The 24,055-nt window shown below is 41.4% G+C and overlaps 1 protein-coding gene across 17 annotated transcripts in view; it reads left to right on the top strand.

The window, feature by feature from the left end:
* Positions 1 to 20,183, top strand: part of MCTP1 (multiple C2 and transmembrane domain containing 1) — a 627,604-nt gene extending 607,421 nt beyond the window's left edge. For 9 of the 17 annotated variants that reach the window (XM_051853978.2, XM_017344604.3, XM_051853977.2 and 6 more), the window contains 4 exons: positions 10,839 to 10,948; positions 14,992 to 15,101; positions 17,255 to 17,352; positions 18,178 to 20,183. In XM_051853978.2, coding sequence (XP_051709938.2) covers positions 10,839 to 10,948; positions 14,992 to 15,101; positions 17,255 to 17,352; positions 18,178 to 18,249 — 390 coding nt within the window. In that variant the 3' untranslated portion in view covers positions 18,250 to 20,183. Of the gene's footprint in view, positions 1 to 10,838; positions 10,949 to 14,991; positions 15,102 to 17,254; positions 17,353 to 17,504; positions 17,666 to 18,177 lie in introns of all 17 variants that reach the window. The other 8 variants (XR_011381926.1, XR_011381924.1, XR_011381923.1 and 5 more) reach the window with 2 other exon arrangements.
* The last annotated feature ends 3,872 nt before the right edge of the window (positions 20,184 to 24,055 follow it).

Genomic DNA, 24,055 nt, shown 5'->3' with positions numbered 1-24,055 from the left:
CCGCCCACCATGATATCTCAGGAGGGGCAGTGAATTGTCCCAGGCCACCATAATCCTGTGTGTACTGGGAGGTTTCCAAACCTTTCCTGAATCGGTTCACTTTGACTCGGCAGGCAAACCCCGGAGGGCGCTCTTTCCCCTCTGGTCACTAGGAGCCATGGCCTCCCAGCCTCAGCGTGGCTTGGATGAGCCTGTCTGGCCCTTGTGCACGGGTGGAGTGCATCTGACAGCTGAGCTTCTCCTGGGGCAAAAGCCCCCGATAGGACCGTCTGTAGAACGGGCGCCCTGTGCCTGCTGGCGTGGATGTGGGATCGAAGGTGTTGATACTGAGAGGTAGTCCCGATCTTATCAGAGCTTGTAAGTGTCAGCTGGACAGCAGGTGGGGTTTGCTGAAGTCTCTAGGACAGGGAGATTTGCAGTTCCCTACGTGATGAGGTGTCTGAGCAGCAAGATATTTGGCTTCAGGAGGAGTGAGCTCTCATGACAACAAGCCATCTGCATCCCTGAGTGCTCAATACAGGTTTCTTTACATTTAATGGAAAGTGTTTTGGCTGGTACTGCAGCTCACTAGGCTAATGCTCTGCCTGCGGCGCTGGCACACCGGGTTCTAGTCTTGGTTGGGGCCCCAGATTCTGTCCCGGTTGCTCCTCTTCCAGTCCAGCTCTCTGCTGTGGCCCGGGAAGGCAGTGGAGGATGGCCCAAGTGCTTGGGCCCTGCACCTACATGGGAGACCAGAAGCAGCATCTGGCTCCTGCCTTCGGATCAGCAAGGTGCGCCGGCCGCAGCGGCCACTGGGGGGTGAACCAACAGAAAAAGGAAGACCTTTCTCTCTGTCTCTCTCTCTCGCTGTCCACTCTGCCTGTAAAAAGATAAAAAAGTGTTTGATGGCTATGCAGCCTTTTGCATGCAGCAATACTTTTTGGTTAATTAGAAACGAGCATGGTTGGCACATTTTGGTTTTCAGCCATTTTTGTTTCTAATCCGAGATGTTCTCCTTCCCTTCCTCATGTTCACCCAGCTTCCCTCGGGCTCCTGCTCATTCTCTGCAGTCAGCCCTTCTGCCAATTATCTACTCCATTTTCCTCTTCCGTTTTGCCTTTCCTCTCCTCCTTTCTTCATTCTTCTTTTCCCTCCTTTGTCCCCTTATCTTTGTCTTTCCATTCTTTTCCTTCTTGGCTTTCATCGTAACTCCTGGACTGCCAGCTGCCACTTAAACATGCCTGTTGTCTGCACTGTGTAGTCCAAGTTGTTATTCCAAATTCTTGTTACTTCACAGTCACCTTTAAAGTTGTATGCAAACAGATAAAACTGAGCCAACTGCCTAAGGGACAACTAAATGTTACTCCAAGTTGCAATGTAAGGAATGAGCACTGAAGAGCCTAAGACTGTGCTGCAATGGAGGCAGCAAATACCTAAGACCAGGTAAATGCTTGTTCTGCAAAACAAAGCAGCGGACCCTGTGCCAAGTCAGCAGAAGTGGGGAAGATGGCAATGGAACACCATAACCCAGTAGGGTACGTGTGGTGCTGCTGCCGTAAAGCCACTGCTTGGGATACCTGTATCCCATATCTAAGTTCTTGTTAAGCTCTGGCTCCTCTAGCTTCCTGCTAATGCACCTGGGAAGGCAGCAGAGAATGGCCTAATATAGGGCCCCTGGCAGCCATGTGGGAGATCTGCATAGAGTTCCAGGTACCCACCTTTTGGCCTGACCCAGTCCCGGCTGTTGTGGGCATTTGGGGAGTGAATAAGAAGATAAAGGCACTATTGTTTGCTGTCTCATTTCCCCCATATTCCCCCTACTTCCCGCCCTCCCCCTTCTCCCTCCTTCACTCGCAAATAAATAAATCTTTTCAAAAAGGAATCTACCATCATTTTTGCAAATAGAATCTGACATCAGATTAGTACTAAATCATTTGGAGCAACACCAAACGTGCCTAAAAGGTTCCTAATAGTTGTAAACTCAAAGTTTCAAAATTTTGTTTTTAATAGAAGCCAAAAGGAGTAAAAATCATTTTTTGCTAAAGAATTATAGTTTTATTAATATCACTAATAATAATTATAGACCGTTTGCTTCATTTGTATGAAGCATTGTGATAGGAACTTTGCATGTATTATTTTAGTCCTCTGAACCCTAAAATATCTTTGCTTTGGAGAACTGTTTCCTTTTCTGAGAGAAAAATATACTGTCTTGTTAAATGGGATCCCTTTATCCTCTTAACCTTAAATATCTCTCCGTCTCCCAGTGTCTCAGGGAAGGGTGTCTACTTTGTAAGGGTAGTTATCAGGAGCAGAGCCAAGGCAACCAAGCTCAAGTACCTGGGTCAGATTTGATGTGGTGAGAACTGAGTGAGACCCTTAGATAAGATGCAATAAAGGGACTCTGAGTGGCTACACTGTCCTCTGTGAGGATTTCTCACAATTCCAGATTTGGGGCTGAGAGGTCATTTTCTAGATCTCAAGGAAAAAAAAAAAAAAGGAACACTGGCACAGAGAAAACATTTCATCCCTCCTTTGTGAACCTTTATCCAATCTGTACCTTACGACTTTTAGCATAGAAAATAAACCTCAGGAAATACAAGCAGATTCCATACTCAACTGCAGACTTTCTGTGAGGCTACATTTGTTCAGAGGAGCTATGGTCAATGATAAACGACGCTGTACAGTTAAGTATCCAACATATCGCTCACCTTTGGGGCTGGCGTTGTAGTGTAGCCAGTAAAGCTACCATATGGGACACTGGAATCCCTGTGGGTGCAGGCCCGAGTACCAGCTCCCTGATAATGTGCCTGGAAAAGCACCAGAAGACGGTCCAAGTGCTTGGGCCCCTGCACACATGAGAGAGACCCAGATGAAGCTCCTGGTTCCCAGTCCGGCCCAGCCCTAGCCCTGGTGGCCATTTGGGGAGTGAACCAGCAGATGGGAGACCCATCTCTCTCTTTTTCTCTGTCTCTATCTCTTTAACTATGCCTTTCAAATAAATAAATAAATCTTCATAAAAAATAAATCTTTCTTCTAAAAAAAAACACTCACGTTTAGTCAGAGTCTTACATAGCAAGACTTCAAAGGAGAAGCCAACTTAGGATCAAGGTTAGCTCTTTGGGGTAGGAGGTATCTCAGATCTTAATCCTTCCTCCAGGAAACAGTAAGGTGCTCATACACCCTGGTTTGCTGGCACAGTTCCATTTATGTTCATTATCCCCACATTGGACTTCATAGTCCCTCCTCCTTTCACTCTTAAGATACTCTCTTACCCTACAAAAGAACAGAACATTGGCCTTTATGTTAGTAATACTGAGAGCAAACAAACTCACCACACCTGCTAACTGTGATCAGCCAGCACTCATGCACAATGGGATACTATTCAGCCATAAAAAGGATGAAATCTTATCAATGCCAAGATCATGGATGGAATTAGAGATTATTATGTTAAATGAAGTAAGCAAGAACCACATGATCTCACTCATATGTGCAATCTAAAAATGTTGATTTCATAGAAGTTGAGGGTGTAATGGGGGTTACCAGAGGCTGGGCAGTGTAGGAGTGAGAAAGGGATGGGGAAAGGTTGATTAATGTGCCTGCGGTGATAGTTAGATAGGAGAAACAAGTTCTGTGTCTTCTTGCACAGTAGGGTGAGCACAGATAATGCTGTTGTACCATAAATTTTCCTAAAAAAGAAAAAAGTTAGAAGAAAGGATTTTATAAATTTTCTCCATAAAGAAATGCTAAACATTTGAGGAGACAGATGTTTATCCTGCTTTAGACATTATACAATGTGTATGTCATGTATGAAGCCATCACATGGGATCCTATAAGCATGTGTAATTTTTATGTGTCAGTTAAAAAAAGTTAGTGTTCCTAACAACAACAACAACAAGCACAGGTGTTCCGCAGGCTCAGTCCCTTAGATGCCAGCATTGTCGACAATGACCACTTTGGCAGGGCCCTTCCATGCAGTAACGGCTGAGGCAGGATGCAGCTCGGCTTGAGGAACCAGTCCCAGAATACACTCCCCTGATGCCTATCCCTTTGGCTCCCTGTCCCCGTTCAGAACAGAATCTATGAGGGAGGGCATCTGTTATTTTGGCTTGCAAGTCAATGATCAGGGTTCTCCAGATAGGTAAGGTACTCCTATTGATTCTGTAGGTTTTTGGATTTTCCCAAAGATCTCAAAACAGAGAAGTTGTGAACTTTGTTGTGATATCTGATAGGAAAATAGCCACATATTAGACAACGACAGTAATTTTTACCTTTGTGGATGCATTGTGGACTCTATTTTTTTTTTAATTGGTAGAATGTTTTTTAGAAGTAGTTGTGCAATATAAATCTCACAAGTTCTCAGATTTATAGTTACAGCTATTTTTATGGATTTAACATCTTCAAAAGAAATCTTAATAAAGCTTTTTTTCTTTTTAAAGTGTCACTACCAAGCTTTTGGATGATTAACTACCCTATGATATTTCTTTCCTCCAAGCTGGTTTATAAAGGAAAGCAAAAACGATAATAAAAGAAATGTACCAATTTATTCTGTACTAATAAAGTATTGAACATTAGTGAAAAAAGTGTGAAAGACTGGAATAGAACACAGAGCAATTCCATTACCCACTGCATTTTTGGGTCATATACTGTATATAAAGAGTAATTACTTCATTGCTTAGAGAGCTCAGTGGAGGAATATAGAATTTGATAAGAGATTTTAAATAAAAGTTCTACCCCAAAATAGTTGCTTTTCAAAATGTTGCCAACATTACAGACCAACTCTTTGTGACTTTTGGTGGCCTGGGTTGGGGGGAGTGGCAGTGGGCTGGGAGTGGAAGAGAAACAAAGAAAATTAAAAGAGCACATTTGTAAGAAATTCAGTAATTATTATCAGCACTTGGATGTCAAAGGATTTACTACAAATTGTCTTTGTGGTGTCTTAAGTGGCATTGTATTAATGAATGTCGCACATGTAATATTTGCACAGTATATTATTTACATTTGGTGCTTCTTAACACCTATTTCACTTTTTATCTTAGAATATAGTTCCAGATATCATTTTCTGTAGCTTTAAATTTTTTTTTATTCGAAAGGTGGAGAGACAGAGACCTCCCATCCATTGGTTCACTCCGTACATGCCTGCAACATTTGGGGCTGGGCCACACTGGAGCCAGGAGCCTGGAACTCAATCTGGGTCTCTTATGTAGGTTGCAGAGGGTGTGCATGAGCACAAAGTTAGAATCAGGAGCAGGGCCAGGACCCCAACTCAGACACTCCCAAATGGGATGCAGGGGTCCCAACTGGTGTCTTAACTTCTGCACCACATGGCTGCCCCCTGGATTTCATTTTCTTAGTGAAGAGTTTGGCCTCAAGGCTATTTGTCTGTAATACAAATTTCTGAACACTTTCTAGTCTTGTTTGTTTTGCAGAGATCCCAGGTGAGACCTGAAACCTTACTGGAAAGAACAGAAGGTCACATGGTATATTACAGAAAGTCAGACTCTGGCATTGGCCAGTCTTTGTCCCAGCGCTAGCTCTGTCTTGTTCCCCTGAGCCGCTGGGTCCTCTTCTGTACGGTGGAGAGAAGTTAGTTACATGTCATCTCTCGGTATCTGCAGGGGATTGGTTGCAGGACTCCCTACAAAGTCTGTGGATGCTCAAATCTCGTACATAAAACATTGTTTAACATTTGTGTATAACCTATGCATATCTCCAGTACTCTAAATCATCTTTAGATTACTTACAATATGAATACAATGTAAAAGCTACATAAATAGTTGCTATACTGTATTGTTTAGGAAATAATGGCAAGAAAAAAAATCTGAACATGTTCAGTACAGATGAAAGTTGCATTCCTGAATATTCCATGGATGTGGAGGGAACCTGTGGATCAAGAGGCCTGATTTGATGCTGTGGGAGGGGAATGACTGAGCTGTGTGAAAAATACTTCTCAGTGCTTAATGTGTGCCTTTGTATTTTGCTATTTTCCAAAAGTCATTATTTATGATAGCTGAGAAAAATTTTTTAAAAATTAGTAACTTAAAATTACAGTAAACCCATGCTTGCAATAAGTAGTTTATTTCTCCTACCCATCTTCCTTTAATAATTGGAGAAAACCAGGGAAATATTTAGAGCAGAGAAGCAAAAAACATCATATCAACTACAAGAATTTGAATGTTCTAGGAAATTATGAAGATCAACTTTCATTGCCCAAGTACTCTGACACATTCTCTTCACCTTTTCCCCTGACATCGCCATTTAAAAATGAGTTACAAGTATACTGTGTATCATTTTCTTCCTAAAAATTGTTAGGTCATAATTTAAATGTTTTTAAACATTTTTAAAAATTTAGTTGAAAAGAGACAATCTTCCATCCACTGGTTCACACCCCGAATGTTGGCAGCTGCCAGGGGTGGGCCAGACTGAAGCCAGGAATCTAGAACTCAATTCAGGTCTCCCATATGGTGGCAGAGACTCAAGTACTTGAACCATCAACTGGTATCTCCTAGGGCATGCATTTGCAGGAACTGGAATAGGAAGTGGATGTGGAACTACAAGACGGCACTACAATAAGGGATGTAGGAGGGGCCTGTGTGTAAAAATGCTGCCTTCTGTGTCAGCATCCTATATGGGCACAGGTTTGAGTCCTGGCTGCTCCACTTCCGATCCAGCTTCCTGCTAATGTGCCTGGGAATGTAGCAGAAGATGGCCCAAGCCCTTGGACCCCTGCATCTATGTGGGAAAGTGGGAAGCAGCGCCAGGCTCCTGGCTTCAGATCAGCTCATCTCCGGCTGTTGCGGCCATTTGGGGAGTGACCCAGTTTATGGAAGACCCCACCCCCTGTGCCTTTAACACTGCCTTTCAAATAAATAAATCTTAAATTAAAAAAGGGTATGCAGGTGACCCAAGTAATGTCTTAATACTGTGAAAATGCCTGTGCTAGTTCATAAGCATTTTTGTTATAATTCAACATTTTTAAGTATTTTGTGACTTCATAATAGTCTGCCAATTATATGTGCCAAATTAATACCATCTGACATGTTAATAACTGTTATTATAAACAAAACTGCATTTTTTTCAGATGCTTGCTGGACATACTGGAAGTACCATCCCATAATGTCATATGTTGCAGTTTTATTCCACTTACCCTTTTACGTGGGACATGTTTTAATTGTATTTAACTGTTGCTAGCAGTTACTTCCTTTGTGATTTCTTTTACTGCTTGTATCTTTCCTATTCCAAGGTCAGCAAATAACTCACTTGTTTGGTCTGTTTATAATTCATTTTTAGCTTTTTTTTAAAAAAACTTTTATTTAGTAAATATAAATTTCCAAAGTGCACTTTATGGATTACAATGGCTTTTTCCCCCCCATAACTTCCCTCCCACCTGCACCCCTCCCATCTCCCACTCCCTCTCCCATTCCATTCACATCAAGATTCATTTTCAATTATCTTTATATATAGAAGATTGATTTAGTATATATTAAGTAAAGATTTCATCAGTTTGCACCCACACAGAACATAAAGTGTAAAATACTGTTTGAGTACTAGTTTTAGCATTAATTCACATTGAACAACACATTGACAGAGATCCTACGTGAGGAGTAAGTACACAGTGACTCCTGCATTTTTAGCTTTTAAAAATTAACTTAGAATGTACGTGGGACAATCTGTTGAGGCAGATATTGAGGTAGACTTGTCCTATCTCAAGTAGTTTTAAGTCTAAGGAAGAATTTTTATTATTCTTCAACTTATTTGAAAAGCAGAGAAACAGAGAAATGCCCACAATGACCAGGGTTGGGCTAGGCTGAAGCCCAGAGCCCAGCACCCAGTCTGGGTCTCCCATGTGGGTGGCAGGGACCCCAGCACTTGAGACATTGTTTGCTGCTTCCCAGGGTGCACATTAGCAGGCAGGTAGAATCAGAGCCAGAGCTGGGACTCCCATACAGGATGGAGACATCCTCACAACAGTATCATAACAATTGTACCAAACATCCACTCTGAGGAAGGCTTTAACCAAATGTTCCCCAACTGGTTAACTTCTTTCATTATTATGATGTCTCATCATAAATCCAGTGTCTCTTTTCAATGCTCATTAGCTTATTATTCCTGTTTTGCAAAAATTCTTGGCAGTATTTGTTTTTCCCAATGATCTTTAGAAACACTTTATCACATTCTTATTGTTCTTCTGTAGTCCAAACATTAGGGTTGGTTGAAATTGCATTAAACCTACACATTCAATGAAAAAAAGGTATTTTAATAGTTAGTATTGCAGTATACAAACACGGTGCTTCTATATTCATTTAGATTTTGTACATTTCTTGTTAAAGTTATGCCTAACTACTTTACATATTTTATTGTTATTGTGAAAGAAATATTTTTAACATCATTTTGAGCTGGAAAGGCATTATTCTCAGTGGGCTTTTACTGTACAACCAGCATGCTTCAGTAGTTTGATTTACTCTGTAGATAGAAAAATCCAAGAACATTTTACTTCATAAACATTAAATGAATTTAGCACTGGAGAGATGAGAACACTAAGCACTGTGCATATTACTAGGAAAGACCAACTCTGTAATTTTTTAAGGAAGGAACTGAAGCCATTGGTTAATCACTGTATTCTGAAGTATACTACTACGTAAGTGAAATTACTGCATTTTACTTTATTACTTGAAATTGAGAAAAGGTAAGACACTGCTGCCCCCAAGTCTGTCACGGCAAGTGAAGGGTGACTTGAAAACAGGGAACTTTGAGAGTAGCTCATTATTGCCTACGCTGATAGAGCTTCATGTGTCTCACCTACCTCACTGTTTGACAGTGCATTTTGGAATAAGCAAGATGAATGATGTAGATAATTTCTCCCATGGCAGTTAGATTTAAAATGAATACTCTAAGTAAGTGATATATATACAAAAGATCAAGTTGTAAAACTGGTCTCCTGTCCTTGGTCCCAGTGCACCCTGTTGTCCTTGGAGAATGCACGCACACCTGCCACTAGTGCACCCTTCCTTTCTGAGGTGGCAAGATGCCAGCCCTGGCCAAGTGTTCACAGTGGAAAGTGCCTTAGACTCCTCTGAAATGAGAGTCAGTATGTAAATGTGCAACATGACATTATTATTCTAGCTTCCTGGCTGCTTTCAGCAAGCTCTGACTGCCACATGAGGTCTCAAGTGTTCTGGCAAGTGTTCAAAAGAAGTTAAAGTAATGAAATTGGATCTGCATTTCCACAGATATTCAAGCTGGCATGGAGGAATGAAGTCATGGAATCAGGGTTGGATGGTCTCCACTAAACAGTCTAGGCAAGAGCCTGGGGTGCCAGGCTACTAAGCAGAATTTTCTATCGTGAAAGGCCACTACTATTTCTTCCTCTGGGTCTAAAATTACACGCACACTTCCCCTGGGCTCACACCACTCCCTGGGTGCTTTATGCTCAATCTCACTATTCCCTGGAGTGCACCAACCTTGCTTAAATTCAGCGCAATCTTAAAAGTATATCGGGTGGGATGTGAGATTACGTACTTAGAACCCTAATATAGCATATGCTACTGTATCATATATAGAACTTGTTTCTAAGAGTTGGGGGTCTGTGGCCAGTGGTGTGGCACAGCAGTTTAGGCCACCACTTGTGACACTGGCATCCCATGTCAGAGTGCTGGTTCAAGTGTTGGCTGCTCTGCTTCCAATTAAGCTCCCTGCTAATGTGCCTCGGAAAGCAGTATGAGATGGTCTGAGTACTTGGGCCCCTGCCACCCATGTGGGATACCGGTATGGAGTTCTGGGCTCCTGCCTTTGGTCTGGATCAGCCCTAGCCACTGTGACCATTTGGCGAATTAACCAGTGGATGGATGTTCTGTCTCTCCCTGTCACTCTTTCAAATAAATCGATTTGTTTTTTAAAACGAGTTGCAGGTCAGGCTTAGTGCGTATCTAATCCAAGATACATTCTTACGAGATTTCAGCTGATCTTGTAATTTTTTTGCAGTTTTCATTGCTTATTGATAGGCCTTCTCATTTGCAATCAGCATTCACTACAGCTAAAAGATCTGTAACTACTATTGGACAGAGGCTTATGGGTGATGGGGTCAACAATGAGGTTTGCTAAGTGAAAAGTGGTAGGTCTGTGGTGGTGCCAAATGGTAATTCCAAGATCTGCTCTTCCTCTTGCATTCCACCCACCACTGCCCAACACGCTTCTGTTCATCAGGACAAGAGCATCAGAACCCGTACCGCCTGGGCTGCAACTACCTTTATGGCAGCACAGGTCCACAATGTACTCTAAAGAGCTTCAACGTTTGATACACTCTGGTTATCCCTTTATATACCACAGAGATGACACTGAGGTTTCAAAGTGCAAGAGAAGGACAATTCAAAGAAAGCAAGCCCCTAAAGAGTATCTTTACTGGCCGGCGCAGCGGCTCACTAGGCTAATCCTCCGCCTTGCGGCGCCGGCACACCGGGTTCTAGTCCCGGTCGGGGCGCCGGATTCTGTCCCGGTTGCCCCTCTTCCAGGCCAGCTCTCTGCTGTGGCCCGGGAGTGCAGTGGAGGATGGCCCAAGTGCTTGGGCCCTGCTGGCCGCGGCGGCCATTAGAGGGTGAACCAACGGCAAAGGAAGACCTTTCTCTCTGTCTCTCTCTCTCACTGTCCACTCTGCCTGTCAAAAAAATAAATAAATAAAAATAAATATTTATAAAAAAGAGTATTTTTACTAACAGGGAGGAGGAAGAAGGGTGGGAATGTGGGCGGGAGCGAGGCTAGGGTGGGAAGTATCACTGTGTCCCTAATTCTGTACTTATGATATTTGTATACCTTAAATTAAAAAAAAATACATTTACTCACACAGAATTTCGTTTATTGTATTTTAGGACAGTGAAAAAAAGGGATTCATCAATAAAATCTATGCCATCCAGGAGGTATGTGTCAGTGTCCAGAACATCCTAGATGAAGTGGCTTCCTTTGGCGAAAGGATCAAGAAGTGAGTGATGTTGACCCGGCAGCCCTGGCCTCCTGTGGGGTCAGGGTGTGCATCTGTTTCACGGAGGGTGAAGTGCCATGTTCTTTTTGGCAGGGACACTCCTTCTGGGTGATCTATTGTTCATTTTCATCATTATTTACTTTGTCTCTGCCAGTCTTTGGTTTATGAAAGTTCTGTCAATTTCCTTCCTGAAATTTAGAACATATTGGTTGGAAAGAAGTCATACTTGTAGCTTTGAAGAAATAACACCGTCCTAAATTTTAACACATTTTTCACAGTGAAAGACTTTGTTCTTAAATGGAATACCATGAAATCATGATAGGAAAAAAACACACTAAATAAGGATTCAGGTAATCAAGGCACCTGCTTTTTATTATTGGTTTAGATATATTTTACATTGTTACTCTAAATTGCTTAAAACATTTTTTAAATCTTTTAAATTTTTATGTAGTTAAACAGCTCAGATCGCAATTGTTAATGAAATAAACTAATACTTTGTAATTTGGAAAAATGCATAGAATTTTTACAGTTAAAGCCATAGCACCCCATTAAGAAACTGGCATTCTAATTTTACAATGTGCTTTATTTAAAAGAAATTTATTTGCTAATACACTTTCACAATAACTTTCCTTATAAAGACCATAAAATAGATTTAAAATGACCAATTATCAAAGACATCCTAAGGCCCCATACTACTAAACTGCATGAAAATTGGCCAGCATAGGTTGATTTCTAATGGTCTACCCGAGAAGCAGTGCTGTATATCCAGAGAAGCCCACATTTTCCCAGTTTCCTCTATCCATTGTTTATTTAGTCATAACCCACAGTGTTCGACAGATTCGGATCCGTATCATGCACACTTTGAGAGGAGTAAATTATTTAAACCAAAGGTGTGAGTCACTTGTCCAGTGCCTTTCATGTGACAAGAGATAATGCATTTTCTTTTGTATAATTTTTTGTTCAATGTATTTCCCCATATGCATAGCTGCTGAGTTTCCACTCTGTTGTATTCTATTAGAACAGCCTCTCCCTTGTTCCCATATAGCATTCAATCTGAGACTTGTGAAGACCGTCACATCTCTTCTCTCTCCTTGCTCTCTGCTATTTCTATCTCTAAGAATTTTCCCTTGTCTCCTGCACTCTACCCGTGGAAGCACAGGGAGAAGTCCTAGTTTCAGGCCATTTCCCTACTGAATGCTGTCCTTTCTCTGAGGTTTGGTGTGTGCTGATACCTGACAGAAACCTTCTTGAGTGCCAGCATACCATGGGCCAGCTTTGAGGCCAGGCTAGCAATTAATGGCCAGGAGGTGGAAGCCCCTCTCTAACTCCGGGGGGTCAGAGGCCTCAGCACAGGTGCTTGGCTGGAACGCTGTCACCAGTTGAAGGGTATGGCTGGCTTTTGGCAGTGGATCAGCCTTAGGGAAACCTGGGTTTTGTTTAACTTTCCATGCTGAGGTGTATGAACATGGCATAAGATCCACTGAGTCTCATAGGAGCCATCGCTTCTCCACAACAATCTTTTGGAAACAAAAAAAGAGAAAGTCTTCTGGGGTCACATCATCCAGAAAGCAGATTCAGAAGCAATCTTTAAGCACAAAATGAAAAGCCTCTATAATTACCATATCTTGTTACTAAATAATCATTCCAGAACTTCCTTGAATTGCATCTCTTTTTGGGGGAAGATCATATTCTAGATTTAGATTCCATAATGTCGAGTGTGGAAATAGAAAAGGGCGGTCTTTTTTTTTCCCCTTCCAACATTAGCTACACTGGTGAGGATTCTTTGCCATTTAGCCTTCCAACAAGAGTAGGGAGAACACAGGGAGCCCTTCATTGGGGCTGCCCAGAAGGAAGGTTTTCTGAGGGAAGAGCCAGTGCCCTCACACATGGGGTAGTGTGATGGATGGCTCTGCACTGAGCCACGGGAAAGCAAGCAGACCCTCAGCCTTCTGTTCTCTCCACAAGCAGGCAGACACAAGGGAAGCACAGGTGTCCGTCAGCGAGGGCAGGCATGCTCCCTTACCTGGTGACAGCTACAGGATGCTCACTCTGGCCGTGAGGGGAAGAAGACAGAGCAAAGCCAGACCCCAAGTGTTACTGAAAAGAGGACCACCAGATGGATCCACCGTTGGCTCTTTTACTAGAAAACAGTTTTAGGAAAACAATTGACCTAGAGAGACATAAAAAGCAAGCTATGTGCCAGAGCTGAGGAACCATTCCCCAGAGTTTCACCAATGAAGAAAATCTCTCAGTAGTTACCCTTTATTGGGTTAAGACTGCCCTGGTCAAACCCCATCCTAACTGACCAGGAAATGAGCATAAATATAAAGCATTTGTGTGGCCCCATAGCATACGGAGCTTGCTCTTTTTCTGATGTGTCTTTGGGGCCCTTCTCATCGCCGTATTGCTTAGCTCTGATAGTATCACACCGATTCACATCATAAACATGTTTTCCACAATCAGTCTTCCTGCACACAATAAAGGCGACCCCCATTTTATCTGGGGGGTGGGGAATGGAGGGCTATAGTCACATACAAAATTTAGTCTTTAAAACAGATTTGCTACCTTCTTGGTTCTTTTCATTAAACTGTGCCAAAGAGTCAACATAAATGAGGAATCTTCAAAAAGTTCATGGAAAATGTATTTCAAAAAATTATTCTTGTCTCAAATTCTTCATTTTTAAAGTACCTTTTTGGTCAATTCCTCTTTGGTGGCTGAACACTGAGGAGAGGAATGGTATGCCTGTAAATGGTACTAAATGTATGTGCCTGACCATAGAGGCTCGATGCAGTGTTTCCATTTTCTGAGATTCACCCCAGAACTTCTACACAAAAAGCTTTACATTATTATTATCTGTGTTCCACTTCCCCAATTTTCCAGATCATTTAAGGAATCTTTTATCAGCTTTCTGGCCCTTCTCCTTAGTACGATCTTCTGGGACCTCCTCCTTGTTTGTGTTCTTTGGTCCCGTTTCTGCTTGTTAAGCAGCCTTCTCTGCCTGGCCCCCCACTGTATCAGTCACCACCAGCCCCACCCGGCGGCCATCCTCACCTTCCCAGGCCTGTCCCACAGATCTGCTCATACGCTAGGTCCTCCTCTTCCACAAGTCACACAGGGAGAACAGTATTGGAAATGATTACTCTTTCTCTTCCCTACCTTTGTTGTTGTTATTTTTTTTGACAGGCAGAGTTAGAGAGAGAGAGAAAGGTCTTCCTTTTTCCGTTGGTTCACCCCTCAAATGGCTGCTATGGCCGGCGTGCTGTGCCGATCCAAAGCCAGGAGCCAGGTGCTTCCTCCTGGTCTCCCATGCGGGTGCAGGGCCCAAGCACTTGGGCCATCCTCCACCGCACTCCTGGGCCACAGCAGAGAGCTGGACATAGAAGAGGACCAACCGGGACTAGAACGTGGGGTGCCGGCGCCGCAGGCGGAGGATTAGCCTAGTGAGCTGCGGCGCTGGCCACCTACCTCTGTTATTTCTGGGAAGAACCACCATGATGGCAGGCTAACTGCTTTGCGCTCTTACCTCATTTCCACTCGACAGAAACATAGCTAAGTAGGGGGTATTCCCCTAAGGAATTCGCTTCGGAAGATTTATACAAAGGCGTAAGATTTATGTTTACATATAATTAGAAAAGTTTCATTTCCAATGTGGCAAATCCTGAAAACTGATGGAAGGAAGAATGGGAGGACCAGGGACATTCCCTGTATGAAAACCTGGAGAAAACAAGGCTGGGTCTCAGCTTTGGCAGTAAAAACAAAGATCTTTTCTTACCATTTGGAGAGGCACCCACAAAGTGCAATGGCTTTGGACACTGAAGTCACCTCACCCATCAGGTGGGGTTGGTAGAAAGACCATTTACCTGGGCTCTGTGTTAATGGAAATGAACAGATTATGACTAACTTGTATCCTCTAATAGCCTATTACACTCGGCTTCTATTCCAGAGAGAAATGCAGACTAAGTTTCAAGTAGGATAGCAGCATGTGTATTTTCATATTTCTTTGAAAAAGGTATGACGTGCTGATATGTTACTTTTCCATTCAGTACTTTCAACTGGACTGTCCCATTCTTAAGCTGGCTGGCCATAGTCGCCTTGTGTGTGTTCACAGTCATCCTGTACTTCATTCCACTGAGATACATTGTCCTTGTCTGGGGTAAGTAAAGCTACTTTTTTTTTTTTTTTTTTAAACTGCTAAGAACAAACTGTTTTTTAAGGAAGGGATGAGTTATACTGTCAGTAGTTCCCTGTATTTATGGTCATGAAGCTATTCCGTGATGAAAAGAGACAGGTCAGTTAAAAATAACAACAGTATCAAGATTTAGGTCTACCTGCAAAATGCATTTTTCTTATCTGGCACCATAGGCTCCATCATACCATAAACATGTAGTCGTGTGGATTCTTCATATATCAAAGTGTAGCTGTGTCTAGATACTGCTCTGATTTATTTTCACCACTTACACTCAAACAGAGGCACTTCGATCCATATGGTGCATTTAGGACAGTATGGTTTTTTTTTTGCTAGGGTACTTTATCTTGTAGAAGTATATGTAAACATGGTACTATACATGCTGCCTGTTTAAGAGGTCACCTTTAGGATTCAGGAAAAAGGTTCCCAGTATTTACAAGCTCCTTAGGAAGAAAAATCCTGCTTTCCATGGACCAGGTAAGAATGCCCCCAGAAAAAGCCACTTAAAGGTGATATTCTGGGTCTTAGTTTTTGTTAAAGCAATTATGATGCATGCCACCACTTCTTGTAAACCTCACTTAGGGGGTAGTCAGTTTCAGCATTCTTTATAGATTTCTCTCCTGATAACATTCTTGGTTTTCAGTCTTTGTGATTTATTAACATATAAAACTGATATTAATGATACTCGTATACACAATGGTACTTTAAGAAGTTCATCGGAAATGGAATTAAAAGATTAAGTTTATTTTGGTGCAAAAAATTCTGAAATTCATGCAGTTTTTTTTGTAATACTTATTTTCCACTAGATTTAGGAAAGTACGCTTGTGTAAACAAGACTGGGTGGAAGAGAAATTCTCTAACATTGCTAAACCTAAATGAAATGCAAAGGGGGAGTTGTATTCTTTTTAAGGCTTTTAAAGAACTACACTGAAATAATAAGTAGGCCTGATGTGTTAAAGTGCAGTGGTTTCCTTTTTTGGGCCATCCTGTCCTAGCTTAGCAAGCCCTTACCACTACCTTTATGTCCTGGGGAGGGGGTGGGTGAAATTCAGTTAAGACAGCACTTTGGTTATGTATGTATGTTCATTCCCTCATCTTTCATTCCTTCCTCTGATATGTCAAGCAGATGCTGTTTTATTGAAGGCCCTAGGGTAGAGTCATGGGTGGCAGCGTATTCATTCTAACCTAAGGTCAGACCTGCCTTGGGCTGGTGGAGCCATCTCTGTCACTATAGGTGACAAACCTCCTTTGTTTCCCCTGGGTCTCTGAAACTGGAGCCCAAAGCTCACATGTGGCTGTGTAACCTGCGTGGCCTCACTTGTCTTAAAAAGTAATTTTGGAGAGTGTGTCTGGGCTTCCCGTTTCATCAAATGAAATAAAACAAGAAGAGTATTCCTTTAGTGGTAGGTGACTGCTGAAATATTAGGCAGAGATTGAAGCCAGGGGTCTTGAATGGTGAGACAGAGTCCAAAATCGGGATTCCAGAAGTTCATTCTGAGTGAACGCCCTGAAAGGCAGCTGAGAGACTAGAGTTTATGGCCATGTTTCACCAGTGAGGTGACTGACTATTCAAGCTGGCTATTTCTCCCACAAAAATTAATGCAAATCCTTATTTCAGGTTGAACAAAATCAAGGTCACACGTCTTCTAAACCTCTTTTATCCCTATTTGTTGAACTCTTAGTATACTAATTAATCTTATGTGTATAAAGTTAACTGAAAATAGATCTTAGTAAAGAATAGGAGAGGGAGGAGGAAGAAGGGTGGGAGTGCTGGTGGGAAATATCACTGTGTTCCTAAAGTTATACTTATGAAATGCATAAAGTTTATATACCTTAAATAAAAGGTTTCAGGGGCTGGGGGTGGGGGGAAGGAAGCCAATACATTAGACATACTGTGTTACCAATGTCAGTTCTAAAGTACAAGAAGCTTCGTCCTAAATGAAACACTAAAGCAAGTTTCTAAAATCTGAAACTCTGGGCAGAAGCAGCCCAATTCTGCTCATTCTTGCCGGTGAAATGCTTTTTGTTTTCTTCACAGACTTTCCTGCTTGAAAGGAGAAAGTTGGGTCTCCTGCTTCCTTCAGGAGCAAACTGTGCTAATTTGATCTATCATTTTTCAGGTATCAATAAATTTACGAAAAAGCTTCGGAGTCCATATGCAATTGATAACAATGAACTGCTAGACTTCCTTTCCAGAGTCCCTTCAGATGTACAAGTGGTATGTATGTAGGTTTCATCACTACTGCTGTTGCTTGAATGTAGTGTGGCTGCAGCAGTTTCCCACTCCGGAACTTAATGTGCTTGGGGTGTCCTACAAACAGCTGATAGAGAATATGATAATGAGAGCAGGTTGTATGACAAACTTACCAGGGCTGTCCAGGAGGCGTGCAGTACAGCAGGAGTTCTGGGAAAGGAAGTCACCATCACCTGAGGAAGCAGGAGTATTAGATGAGAAGAGCAAAATGTTCCAGTGGACATTGAAGAGAAAAATACTTCATCCCAGAATTCGCAAGAATATGGGTATTTAGTAGGTCAGTGAGTGTGGCAGGGTTGGGAGGGGGCACTGGGTGCTTTTCGAAGACTGGGGACAACTCAAAGCCCTTTGAAGTCCTTGGAGTTCATTGCCTGTGAACCATCAATTCTTTTCAGAAAAAACAATCCTGAAACTGGATTCCAGCAATACATTTTTCCTTTGTTTCAGCTGAGCTTTTCTTTGCTGGGATAGGAGAGTGGGCTGGATGGAGACTAAGACTATATTAAACAAAGAGTAACTGGCAAGGAACCGCACTCTCAAGTCCTTCAGAATAGATAGAGACGCTCTGCAAGTGATTGCTGTAGCCAGCAAGGACCCCAGTGTTCACCTCAGAGCTCCAAGTAGTTTCTGGCAGGATTCCCTTCTGACTCTCGCTCTGTCCTTTGACTGTTTTCTGCATCCAGCTGCAGATACCGAGCACCAACCCCCATCCCGAGTCCCCAAGCAAGTCTCATTCTTTTGCCAGAAAGTGGCCACCTGACCAGCTTTCTCTGAACTCTGTTTAAACAGGTGCAATACCAAGAACTGAAACCAGATCCTTCTCACAGCCCATATAAAAGGAAGAAAAACAATCTTGGCTAGCCAGCTCCCAGCGCTGAGGAGACCGGCATCTGTCTGGGAAGAGAGAAGAAAAAGCCTTCAGCCTCAGCTGCATTTCCTTTCTTTCTGCTTTTTATTTATTTTGTCTTTTTATCACGATTGAGAGAGTTTGTAAATAGTGTACAAAGGCATATGTCTTTGGAAATATACTTCCATTGTACAGACTCAACTTGATAAAGGTTTAGCTACTGCTGTGTGAAAGCCTTGTTAGCTGTGGATAATAATCTAACACACTGCAAGAAAAAATTTAAGAATATCATTGGAAGATACACACGGCTCTAATTACAAGTGGAAGAACTAGAATATTAGATGAAATGTTCAACTGTGTCCTGACTAAATCTACACAAAATGTAAATGTCGATTTGATGTTAGTTTTTTTTTTCTAAATGTGTCTATTTTTCACCTGAAAAGTAACCAATTACAGTTTCCTATGTTTTATACATTTCTAAAGGGGGGGGGTCCCAAAGCTTGAATAATGGAATGGATGCATTTCAATTCAACATAGATCCTGACACCCACTCCTGTGCAAATTACTTATTAGCTGGAATCGGCCTCATCAGACCTAAGTGAAGATACACTCCTACCCTCCACCCCCCCCCCCCAGAGGAGTTTTCAACTCTGAAATCCTAGAAAAAAAAGAACTTTCAAACCTTCTATCATTCCATCAAAAAGAAACCTTGAAATCTCTACAGGACTATACAACCAAAATACTGCCAGGTTTATAAATGATTGCCTATGTGAATTTTATACCTACAACTACTTTAATTCATACCAAATTAGCATCCCAGTTCAGTTGTCAACAATACTAGCTAACTAAACCCATATTGCTTTTGGTGTCAGAATATACCTTTGTGCATCTAAAAATTATTTAATACTCAAGTGTTCTCACAGAAAAAGAAATAACCTGCCTTCTCATCAGGTTACTGAAATGCTTTAATGCATACTGTGGTTTTTGTTATTAGTGTGAATTTTAATATCAAGAAGAATGTAGTGTGCTAAGTGATATGCCAGTGTTTCATTACATTCATTTATGAAAAAGTAATCTCTTGATATGAATGCATGAAAACTTGTTTTGTAAAATAAACTGCTTATTGGGGGTGGGGGGTACCTTTAAAAACGTTTCACTACCTACCATGGAATCCACACGTAGAAACTGCATTCCCAACTCTTAATGGTAGTTTTTGTATCTAACTCCCTGATACATGGAGGGAGCATACCTCTGAAGAAAGTGGTCAGTCAGTTGGTGAGAATGTTTTATTACTTCCCTGACTTGGTAGGGAATTCAACTCAGTTGAAATTGCTGCAGACAATGTTTTGCACTACTTTATTAATAAAATAGATGGGGATAGGGTTAAGGTGGGGGCTGTGGTAGGAAGGTCAAAAGGAAGAAATACAGATTTCATTCTAGAGAAAGATTCTTTAATCTCATCAAAGCTGATTTTTAAAGTATTTTTATTTTAGAGATATGTTGTTAAAATACTATTTCTTATACTAGAACTATTTTGATCTGTTTATACACTATGCTTGAAAGAATGTCAATTAAATTCCCTTTCTACAGAAAGGCTTTGACCTCAGTATGCTCTATCTAGCACATCATGTTTAAAACGACATGCTTATATTCGCATACCATCACTGTTCGTTGCTGAAACAATATTCCATAAAGTTGATGTTACAACAGAAAGTTTACTGATGAGTTAATTTGTTTGAAATAACCTGTGATTATTCTTTTGTGAGATTTATGTTCTGCGCTGTCTACTCAGATGTCTATAAGCCTGATATTCTACAACCTCAGAAGTATCAAGTGGATAGTAACCATTAACAGATGACTAATTTGTTTCATTGTATCAGATTCCAGGTGTTTAGTTCAACGGTATTGTTAACTACACATTCACTGCATTAAATACAAAAGAAAACAATCTTTTCTATGTTTAATCAATATTTTTTGGGGGGTGGAGGGGTGGCTTACAGAGGAGCGATGAGAGATTGTATGCATAGTAGAGCAATACAGAACTGATATGAACAAACATGGCCTTTTCTGAAACCTTCACTGTTGCATAAAAATACTTTTGGAGCAGTAAGCATTAAGAAAGCTGACCAGCTTGAGGGATGAAAAGGTTATTGAGGGGATTCCTCACTGCTGTTAGAAAATACTGTACCCACAGACAGAAAACAGATTGTATCTACTAGAATTTTAGTTATTTCTCTCACCTTCTCACACAGGTACAATTTCTTTCTTGAGAACTGAGGAACTTGCCTTGGTTTTAAGAGATTCACAATTCAAATATTTGGAAATCTCTCGAGGTCTAGATGTCACTCTAACAATTATTTGAACTACTAAATAGAGCAAATATTATAAACAACAAATATATTCTTCATTGTATTTTAGTATACTGATGTCATTATATATTCACATTCCAAGCTATTATAGTTTATAATTTCTAAATGCACATTTTAACTTTATGCACCTGTACGAAGTTAGTACTTTAATACTTTACTTTAGCCCTGTTCCAGACTCAACTTGATGAAGTTCTGTAATAATTCCAAGTTAATTTTGAAGCATTCTGTGTACTAGGATCATCTGAGTTAAGGAATTCTTTAAATGCTTTATGTATACTCACTGAGTACCTAAAAATGACCTTATCATAGGCCATGTCACCCTAGTGATAGTTTATTAAAACTGACATCTAGAATTGAAGTAGAAAAGCAAAATTTAACTGATGTTTCTGAAATAATATTTTAAAAGATTTTTTATTCTACATTTAAAAGTGAATAAAATTCAGTAGTCAGTTCTATATCTGAAGGACCATAGGAGTTTTTATTTTTTCACTTTCATCTCAAAATTCAAAGGTCTCCAATGCCTGAAAGTAGTCTAACTTGTATTAAGAAGTTTTACACAGGGGCTGTTAACTCCAGTTTATAAACTTGTTAAATGAGCCTAAATGTTTATAGTGTTTTTGAGTTTTGTACTTAGCTCTAAAAATAAAGTGTGCAGCAGTCGATCCAGAAATCAAGTAAAGACCACCTCCATTATACTTCTTGAAAAAGACTGAGGTGTTGTTAAATTAATACTTGTTTAAATCCCAGGGCTTCCAATGTCTAGTTGAGTGTGTATGTGCACTGATGCTGATTCACTGGTTTGACTGGAGTATCTACGATCAGCTTTTCTAACTACTCAGTCAAGAATGAATTAAAACCACCTAAAACATAGTGGAAGGGATACTCATAACAGTATCATTCCTTTAGATTGTTATTCTTTGTCCTGGGATGACTGCTATAACACACTGAAAGGGAAAAAAGAAAATATGTTATCTTTTTGATGATCTCTCATACCTCAGTTTCTACATTTTGGCTGCCCCAGTGGCAAACTGTACAGCGGTAGTCACATCCTAAGAGTCATTCCAAATGAATCTGAGTTTTAAAAAATGCCAAGGAAAATCCCTTATCATGCAAACAATGTCTATTAACTGTCCAATGTATCCACATAAAGTAGAAACCAACACTACAGTGAACAGTATGCTGGAAAGTAGTGATTTGTGCATACCTACAGGAATCTGGGTTAAGAACAAAAAACAAAACAAATATGTAACTGGCCTGAAATGAGTTTTAATTTATTGGGATCCTTTGTTCTTATTCTAAGCTTTTTAAAGAAGGTGTTTTAGTTAGTAAAAGCACAAACAATGTATTTTTTTAAAATTTTTGACAGAGTTAGAAAGGTCTTCCTTTACCGTTGGTTCACCCTCCAATGGCCGCTGCGGCTGGTGCACCGCGCTGATCCGATGGCAGGAGCCAGCTGCTTCTCCTGGTCTCCATGAGGGTGCAGGGCCCAAGCACTTGGGCCATCCTCCACTGCACTCCCGGGCCACAGCAGAGAGCTGGACTGGAAGAGGGGCAACTGGGACAGAATCCGGTGCCCTGACCGGGACTAGAACCCAGTGTGCTGGCACCGCAGGCGGAGGATTAGCCTATTGTGCTGCGGTGCCGGCCAATATTTTTGCAAATACAGGTTTTTATAAAAAATATTTACATGATGGTTGTCTCCAAATGTCACTGAAAAATTGTGACTTCATTTTTTATAAATTAACCAAATGGCACTGCTGTTCTGCTCTCGTCAATTGATAGTTTTACTCTATTAGGCAGAAAGCTTTGTTTTAAGAGAAAGAAAAATGGCTGATAGTAGTTCTGCCAAAGATCTACAGTATGTAGCAAAGTTAAAGCTGCTATAGATTCCACATTCCTTAAAAAAACAAAAAAACAATGAATGACCAACCTGAATCAGTGAGGGAACCTGAAAACCAACTTATTTTCTCACAAGGAATTGATCTGAGGAGATTTGGAGACATAGCCAAACAGAACTGCTGCTGCTTCTGGTGAGGGAAGATGATAATATAGGCTTAATTTCACTTTCTGGTCAGACAAGCTTCAAAAAAAGTTGAGGGATTTTATGTTGTCAGGGTTCGAGTAGTGGAGGAATGTTAAAAGTCATAGAGAAAAGAGCTTCCCTGGTGATACCTAAGACAGTAGCCACACATTATCACACAGACAGGTGGAGGCGAGGAGAAGCGAACGTCAGTCACTTGTTCCCTTTTTAATAAAGTTACCAGAGAACTGGAAACCTTCTGACTTCATCCCCCAGACAACATTCTTTCTTATACAGTAGTGGTTGTGACAATTACAAGGCCAAATCTATGTGTAGTTTGAAATCCTGCAACGATTTATTGGTACCAAGAACCAACACTTAGACAAACTGTACAAAGGCATGTCTATTTCCTATCACACAGATAGTTGTGACTTTGTGTAGAAAAGTAGGTAACTAATGCCAGTTTCTCACCAACGTTACACACTGGTGCCTCTACCACTTACCTTTGTCCTGGAACCCTTGGAAATGTCAGTTCCATTCATACAAAGCCCAAGCAAACCACAGAGAAACCAAATACCGTGAAGATTTCAAGAATCAGTTTATAAACTGACCAAGCTGGTGCTCCATTTTATTTGTTTGAAGTTGCTGAACTGTCGCTCCCCCTCTTCATGGAGGAATGACACTAAACCCTGCCTAGGCTTCCTATCCGAGTCACGGCACCATTATGTCGCTCCCCCTCTTCGCGGAGGAACAACACAGGACCCTGCGCTGTTCTTTTGTCTGCTCGGCCCTTCCCGGGTTTGCTGCTGGTTCTTCCCGGGTTGGCTACCAAGGTGGAAGGGCTGTTCCCCCTAGCCACTTTCCCCACTTCCGCGGGGGAGCGGCACACCGCCGGCTGGCTCTCTCGGGGGCTGCTCAGATGTTCCTCAGGTGTTCCTGGTGCATGTTATCTCTCTCCTCCTTTATAGTCCTCTTCCACCAATCCCAACTCTGCTACCCACACGCCGAGTACGCTGCTCTCCTCCAATCAGGAGCAGGATCAGCTCCTGCAGGTCATCACTCAAGTTGGCGAGAGGCAGCTGTGTAGAAGTTGTTACTCCCTTCTCAGCGCCATATTGTGGGAGAGCAGATGCATAGAATAAGTCTTAATTCCAGTAACAGTCTAGTCCGAGTTGCTCCCCACACTGAACCTTACTTTTAAAGTATCTCCCTAGAATATACATAAAAAAATTTTCAGAAATGACAAAAACTTACTAGATTGCAAAATAACTGGCACTTGGTAATTTAACCAAAAGCCCAACTTGGGCACTATGAGGCTAATACAAACATTGTACACATACTAGATCTCCCACAAACGAGACAACTACTTTAACAATGTCGGTATCGAGTGTATGGGCGCAGTTCTGGGAAGTTTATGGAGGAGCTGGCATG

This window comes from Oryctolagus cuniculus, chromosome 14, assembly GCF_964237555.1.
Source record: "Oryctolagus cuniculus chromosome 14, mOryCun1.1, whole genome shotgun sequence".
Classification (NCBI taxonomy): Eukaryota; Metazoa; Chordata; class Mammalia; order Lagomorpha; family Leporidae; genus Oryctolagus; species Oryctolagus cuniculus.
The sequence above is the reverse complement of the archived record's forward strand: the minus strand, read 5'-3'. Positions and strand labels throughout refer to the sequence as shown.